The sequence below is a fragment of the Chiloscyllium plagiosum genome, chromosome 15, assembly GCF_004010195.1.
Source record: "Chiloscyllium plagiosum isolate BGI_BamShark_2017 chromosome 15, ASM401019v2, whole genome shotgun sequence".
NCBI classification, from domain to species: domain Eukaryota; kingdom Metazoa; phylum Chordata; class Chondrichthyes; order Orectolobiformes; family Hemiscylliidae; genus Chiloscyllium; species Chiloscyllium plagiosum.
This window is the reverse complement of record NC_057724.1, coordinates 1071420-1078934: the sequence shown is the minus strand read 5'-3', so window position 1 is coordinate 1078934 and position 7515 is coordinate 1071420. Positions and strand designations below refer to the sequence as shown.

The following is a 7515-nucleotide window of genomic DNA, read 5'->3' as shown; positions in this document are numbered from 1 at the left end:
CTATGCTCCCAATTTATGCTCCTCAGATCCTGTCTTGCAGCATCGTATTTACCCTTCCCCCAATTGTAAAACCTACCCTGTTGCACGCACCTATCTCTCTCCATAACCAAGGTGAAAGTCACAGAATTGTGGTCACCATCACCAAAATGCTCACCCACTAACAAGCCCATCACTTGTCCCGGTTCGTTACCAAGTACCAAATCCAATATGGCCTCCCCTCTGGTCGGACAATCTACATACTGATGAATCTACTGATGACTGTGAAACCGTTGCCAATTGCTGGTGAAACCCATCTGGCTCACAAAAACCCTTCAAGAGAGGAAATCTGCCATCTTCATCTGGTCTGGTCTACATGTGATTCCAGACACACAGCAATATAGTTGTCTGTCAACTTCCCTGTGAAATGGCCTCGCACGCCTCGGTTCAGAGGCAGTTAATGACGGGCAATAAGTCATGTCCAGCCCATGACCCACTAGTGAATAATGATGAAAAAGATGGTGGACAGGTATTGGGAAGAGAGGAGGCAATGTACTCACTGCAGAATTCCTATCATATGACCTTCCCTTATAGCCACAGTATTTTGATGACTGATTCAGTTCCGAGTAAATGGTAACTCATAGGATATTGACAATACAGAAATTCAGCAAGCAGATTATTCCTTTGCAAATGCTACAACAAAGCACTATGCTTCTATCACTTTGCTTAAGTTGTGATTATAACATGATCGATACCAATATTCAGTTCGAGAATGAGAAATCTGGATGAGAAACGACTGTACTTAAATAAAGGGAATTACAATGAAATAAGAATAGAATTAGCTAAAATAGGCTGGTGAATAGATTAGTGGTATGACCATAAGCAAGCAGCGCAGACATTTAAGGAGGTCATTCATGAGTCTCAGCAAAAATATATCCCAGTGAGGAGGAAGGATTCTAAGAGAAGGATAAACCAACTACGGCTAAACAAAGAAGTTAAGGAGAGTACTAATTTGAAAGAAAAACATATAAAGAGGCAAAAGACAGCGATAGCCCCAAAGTGTGGGTTGAATTCAGAAACAAGTAAAAAGATAATAAAGAGAGAAAATAAACTATGAGCGCAAGCTAACAATTAATATAAAAACTGACAGTAAAAGCTTATTTATGTAGACAAAATGGAAGACAGACACTGGATACTTAGAAAATAAATCTGGGAGCCTGGTTTTGGGAAATAACGAAATGACAAAAGATCAAAAACATATTTTGCATTAGTCTTTATTGTGGAAGATACTTTGAACATTCCATTACTACCAAAGAAAACAGGGGAGGGCTTGAGTACCATCGCCACCATTAAAATAGTATTAGACAAACTAACGGGACTAAAGGCATGTAAGTCATCTGTCCCAAATGGCTTGTATTGCAAGATCCTAAAATAATTAGGTATAGAGATAGTGGATACATTGGTTGTAATTTTTCCAAAAATCATTGAATTCTGGACAAGTAGCAGAGCACTGAAACCTGCTAAAGTGACATCTATTCAAAAAGGGAGGAAAGCTAGCAGTGGAGGGTAAGTCGTTGACTAATTCAAGGTTGAGTAATAGATTTTGAACTTCTGGAGCCAAGGACTATGGAAGGCAGGCAAGAAAGTGGAGTTAAGGCCCAATCAGATCAGCCATGATATTTTTGAAAAACTCAGCAGGCTCAAGGGGCAAATGGCTTATTACTATTTCTGAGATCTAAGTCCGCTGTTAAGTAGCTCCCATGCCAGAATTAGGTTATTTTTAAACGCACAATTAATTCTCAACCCTTATTTGCCAAATATTGAGTTGGCAGTACAGTGGTTAGCACAGTTGCGTCACAGTGTCAGGAATCTGGGTTCAATTCCACCTTTAGGCAACTGTTTGTGTAGATTTTGCATATTCTCCCTGTGTCTGCATGGGTTTCCTCCGGGTGCTCAGGTTTCCTCCCACAGTCCTCAGATGAGGTGAATTGGCCGTGCTGAATTACCCATAGTATGCAGGCTACATGGATTAGCTGTGGAAAATCGGGGTTACAGGCATCGGGGTTACAGGGAGAATGGTCTGGGTGGGTTGCTCATTGGAGAGTCGGCAAGGACACGATGGGCTAAATCATCTGTTTCCACACCAAGGATACTATGATTGTAGCATAAACTGGATTGTATCTAGAACATAATATTCAGTCATACATTTGATCTACTGTTTTGCTGTGTACCATGTTTGGCATAATTAGGACACAGTATGAAAACTGTATGAAATCTGATGCAAATGCAACCAAGCTGATTTACACAGTGTGTTGAACTCTGGAGACATTACTTCAAATAAACAAAATCTCTCTCCAGCTCAGCCTGCATCTTATACATGAAGGAAGAACTCAGGATTTATCAGCTAATAACCCTGTTATGTAACAAGTTACTCCTGCCCCATGTTTATGCATCAATTTATTAATGCCATAAAAGCAACATATTTGTTTTTTGCAAACAGATACAACCCCACTTCACAGTCATTCTGCCTTTGCATACTGATTTCACTAAATAAGTAATTTAGCACCTTTCTCTCTTATTTTGAAACTGCAATAAAAGACAACAAAACTCTCTGAAAATTCCCCTTTTTAACAAGACTTTATTCTGATAATTCCATAATTGGTGCCATAGAGGCACCAAGGACAGGAGTTCAGAAAATGAAATGCCAGTTCAATAACTCCAGGTACCTGACAGCAAACAGATGCAAATATAAGCACCATCCACTCTGGTCCAATCTTACAATGCTGCGATTAAGGTATTCTTGTTAACCCATACTGTATTGATTTCTCTCAGTAAATTAGCAGGGGAAATTAGGGCACAGCAATAGGTCAGCAGAACTAATTACAAACTCTCAGGCATATAATTCAAACATTGAATAATTCATGCAGCCAATGGTGAAAATCTAACAAGTTCCAGAAAATTGACAAAACTCCCAAATATTGTGGTCCCCACTGTTTCCAGCTGGTAATTATGGCCAGAACAGATTTCCTCTGATATTCTTGCATTTCTCCATTTTAGTTGCAAATACTATTTCAAAAAAATTATAATAATGATAAATGTGGCACACAAGCATTCAATCAATGCATTTACAATTGGTGAATAACTATCCTCCTCCCCCTTCCCCCTCAACTAAAAGTTGTAGAGGTTTGTGGGGTTTAATGCAGAGTCTATTTAAGAATGACAAGTGATATTTGCTTTCAGATATTCACTGTAGAATCATTAAATATTGCATTTCACAATTTAATTAAAGACAGAGATCTCCATAGAGGGTATGCTTTCTGTAATCGTGGCAGACATCCCTGGTAATTAACTAAAACACAAATAAACTACTTCACCAACTTATCCCAACATTTGAACACTTTGTAGCTCTCTATAAACTTAAATGTATTTTGACTTTTATTCCTGTGATACATTCATAAAATTCCATTATGTGTGGCACTAACACAGTTGTTAACCCACTTTGAAAGGGATCAACAATATACTGAAGTAGTATACAAAGAAAATATGTGCGGTGGAATTAATCAGTGCATCAACAGAAATTAAACACAAAATGAAGAATATGAAATGAAGAATATGAAATGAAGAACTAAATATTAGGCCATAAGATAAAAATCATTTCTTCTTACTATACCTGTTCAATCTTTCTTAGCAACTCCTGCAAGCTGAAGTTCAGGCCAATCATCGTTATGTCTCACCTTGACACAGCCTACATCTTTCTGCAATAGGTTATCCCATTCCTGCTGTTGTGCTGCAGTTTTACATCTACAAGAAGATTCAACTCCTGCTTTAACCTGTCCTAATTTTTTTCTTATACACTAAATCCATCAGATCTTGGTTCACATATTGGCAGTTTCACACATCCATCAATTCAAAAGAACTTGTCCAAAGATACCTAGATCCAGGATGCTCAGTAGTCTTCTGCAGCTTTTAGTCATCTTCCATAGCGCTTTCATCCTCTTGGGCAGTTCTCACCTTAAAGTTTAGTCAAAGACTTCACTAATTCTAGTTTCTTGTGATGGCCAGCTATTTTTTCTTAATACACCCAATGATGGGGTCTGTCTGAATCAAACAGTTGGTCTAAACCGCTGACCAAAGGTCACGGGAGAAATTTTCGAAAGCACTTTCTGTGTAAAGATAACAAAGACAATCCTCGAATGGTGTCTATTGTAAAATTTTATATCCAAACAATCACATCAAATGGGTCAGTCGCAGGGCAAGGAGGACCGCAGCAAGAAGTAGGACTACTCCCACTGATCTGAAAGTTAATACGTGTTCATGCAAAAACACTTGGTTTTTCCAACTCCCTCCCTTTGCTAGAGGCTGAGAGTTCAGTGATCTGTGTCTGCCAGTCCGACTGTGCTTCCCTCCCTCTTACTAATGATTACTGCACTGCCTAGTTTAGTATAGGACCCTCAGCTGATATTCAACTGCTGCATTGAATGTCTGCAGTAATCTTCTATTCCCAGCTGCTGTTTATTATTTTAATCAGCATTCTGCAGCCTCCCTGTTCTCTGACGCTAGATACACTCCTATTTCCTGAGGCCTCATTTTTGGCAAGACTTCAGTCCTGGAGAAATAAGGAAAGGGCCAGACCCTGATTTAACAAAGAGTAACATACACACAAAAAACATTTTGCAATATACTCCTGCTGCTGACTTTAAGCATAAAACTCTCTCTGTTTAAATGAAAAGCAGAGGTAAGTTTTCAGGTACTCAAAGATTTGTTTATTTAATGTTTCAGTCAACAGAACATTGACGTTCATTGCAGTACTGAGCTGAAAAATACTTCTGTTATTTGTGACTAGCGTTTCTCATTTATTTACTTGCTAATCAGTTTCTTTTACTTAGAGATAAGAAAGGTAAAGTGGGCATCGACCCAAAGGAGCATAGGGCTTCGCTCTCATTCTCAAGAGATGACTTGTGGTGAGTTTAACCTGAAGGTCACTATGCCCCAGGCAAAGGCTTAAGTTGAAAAGTTGGAAATTGCATGGTAACCTCAGCCAGTGCAGGAATTAAATCCTGGTTTTGGCATCACTCATAAACTAGCTGCCCAGCCAACTAAGCTAACCAAATTCCATTGTGTTCATCGATACTTGTACAATTAGTGGCACTCAAGGCTTGAAGCTACATTTGCACAGATTGCAGATAAGGATACAAAATTCAAGCTATGGAGGTAAGATGCAGTCAAAATTAGAGAATCCCATGTCGTGCAATGGAACTCAGGCATCTAACTGAATTGAGTGAACTTTAACATGCTGTAAAAATAGATGACACGATAACTCCAATGAAAAAGGATTTTATTTTTAAAAGCTCCACTTTACTGAAGTTGTCAGAGTAAAAACCCTTTAAGTATTAAAGTTACCTGTAGGTATAAATTCATATACAGCTGAGAAAGGGGTGGCACAGTGGTTAGCACTGCTGCCTCACAAAGCTTTGCTCTATTCACTGCATTATGGTAAATGCTGGATCTGAAATTTACTTGCAAATGTTTTTTCATCAGTAATAATCTGTCCAGTCAGATGGGGTTACTGTATATTTCCTGTGCATTCCATATAAGCAAAGAATCACAGAGTGAAAGGATTTCTTTGTGTGTTTTGTCAAACGCCCTACTCCGCATCCCCGGAGGGCAGGTGGGGTGAGGTGCTCTTCAGCGAGTCGTTGTGGACTTGATGGGCTGAATGGACTGTTTCCACACTGTGGCAAAAGTGAGGACTGCAGACTGTAGGGATTCTACAAATAGTTGAGGCTTAAACACAAATTTTTGCAGAATTGCACTATAATATGTGCCCATAATTTTTGCTCTCAATCCCCTTCCATGCCATGATGTTGAATGGTGGAACAGACTCGATGAGTTGAATGGCTTACTTATGCTCCCAGAACTGATGTTGGTATGGTCTTCCATTCTCCCTATTTCCTAACCAGACCAATAAATTGCCTTTGCTCCCATGAACTCATCCTCACCTATCCTCACTGACCTAAGTTTCCAGTTCACCAGTGTTATCGATTTTTAACATCTTATCTTTGATTAAATCCCTTTATGAGATCAGTCTGGAGGGGATTATGGTGTTGAAGGTGGACTGTAGTCGATGAGCAAGATCTGACATAGGTGTCCTTGTTGTCCAGATGTTCCTGAGATAAGTGCAGGACTAGGGAAATGGCATCCACTTTGGACCTGTTACATTGGGAGGCAGATTGTAGAGGATCGAGGTAGGCTGGGAGATGAGAGTTGATGTAGGCTATAACCAGCCTCTTGAAGTACTTCATGATTCTGCAGGTCAGAGCTACTGGGTGGGAGTCATTAAGGTATAGACAAAAATGCAAAATAAAGCAGGCAACTTTTTTTCAAACAGAGTTGTGTTCACTGAGTTTTTGGAGAGGCCTACATGTGGATGGCTCAAAGTTGTTTTCCCTAAAATTTATACACCAGAAGAAATTATACACATGGAAGGGCAGTTTTTTTTAACATCACTAAAGAGATTTTTTAAAATCGCGGAGAAGAGAGGTTTTTTTTGAAACAGAGTTGTGCTTATGGAGCTTTCGGAGAGGCCAATACGTAGATGACTCTGGAGTGAGACTGTTTTAAAATCAGACGATTGTTAGCTGTCTTCTGACCTACTTCAGTTGTCATTTTTAATTCAATTGTTCAGCGAAGTGGTTGATTTTATTTAAGATTTAATTTTTTTTATTTTCTGCATGTTTGATATCCTTTATGATGTGGAGGTGCCAGTGTTGGACTGGAGTGGACAAAGTTAAAAATCACACACCACCAGATTATAGTCCAACATGCTTATTTGGAAGTACTAGCTTTCAGAACACTGCTCCTTCGTCAGGTGGTTGTGGGGCAGGGTCATAAGACAGAATTTATAGCAAAAGTTTACATTGTGATGTAACAGAAATTATATATTGAACAAACCTAGATTGCTCTTAAATCCTCATCTTTTAGAATGAGTTACAGGTTTCGGTTCATTAATATGTAAATCCAAGAACTTCTTTTAAGTCACATTCTCGAGATAACTTAAAAGGTTTATGAAAAAAGTGACATCTCAGCTCAGACAGTGTATTAAAGGTGTGAGGTTAGACCCTGTCTGTATCCCAATCTTGAGTCAGACTAGTTTTATTCCCAAAGTAGGAATTTATAAAATATAACATGGATTAAATGCCTGCAGATTGTTTCTTTTTGAGCAAAATAGAATGTGTCTGCTAATACAATTCTGCAAATGCAAATTCACCCCCAGACTTACAGAATGGGTCACAACATTGGCCAAGTCACATGAATATCTGCTGCGTACATGGTGGGTGGTGTCCCCACATGTAATGGTCGTAACCATGTCGATACTCTGACACGTCTTGCAGTGGTTGCCATGTCAGGGTTGTACAGTATTGTGGTTGATGCTGTCCTAAAGGCTGTGCAGTTTGCTGCGAACAATGGTTCTGTTTAAGGTTTGGCGGTTGTTTAAAGGTGAGAAGTGGAGGCATGGGGAAGGTCTTGGCGAGGTGCTTA

At 39.3% G+C, this 7515-nt stretch overlaps 1 protein-coding gene across 9 annotated transcripts in view; it reads right to left on the bottom strand.

Annotated features, from left to right (window-relative positions):
- The window catches only part of LOC122557037 (utrophin-like), a 688507-nt gene that overhangs the window by 234370 nt on the left and 446622 nt on the right, over positions 1-7515 (bottom strand). Inside the window, exon 1 of one of the 9 annotated variants that reach the window (XM_043704264.1) lies at positions 3647-4371. The exons of the other annotated variants lie outside the window; for them this stretch is intronic. Within the exon in view, the coding sequence (XP_043560199.1) occupies positions 3647-3697 (51 nt within the window). The 5' untranslated portion in view covers positions 3698-4371. Of the gene's footprint in view, positions 1-3646; positions 4372-7515 lie in introns of those variants that run through there. 9 annotated transcript variants of the gene reach the window in all.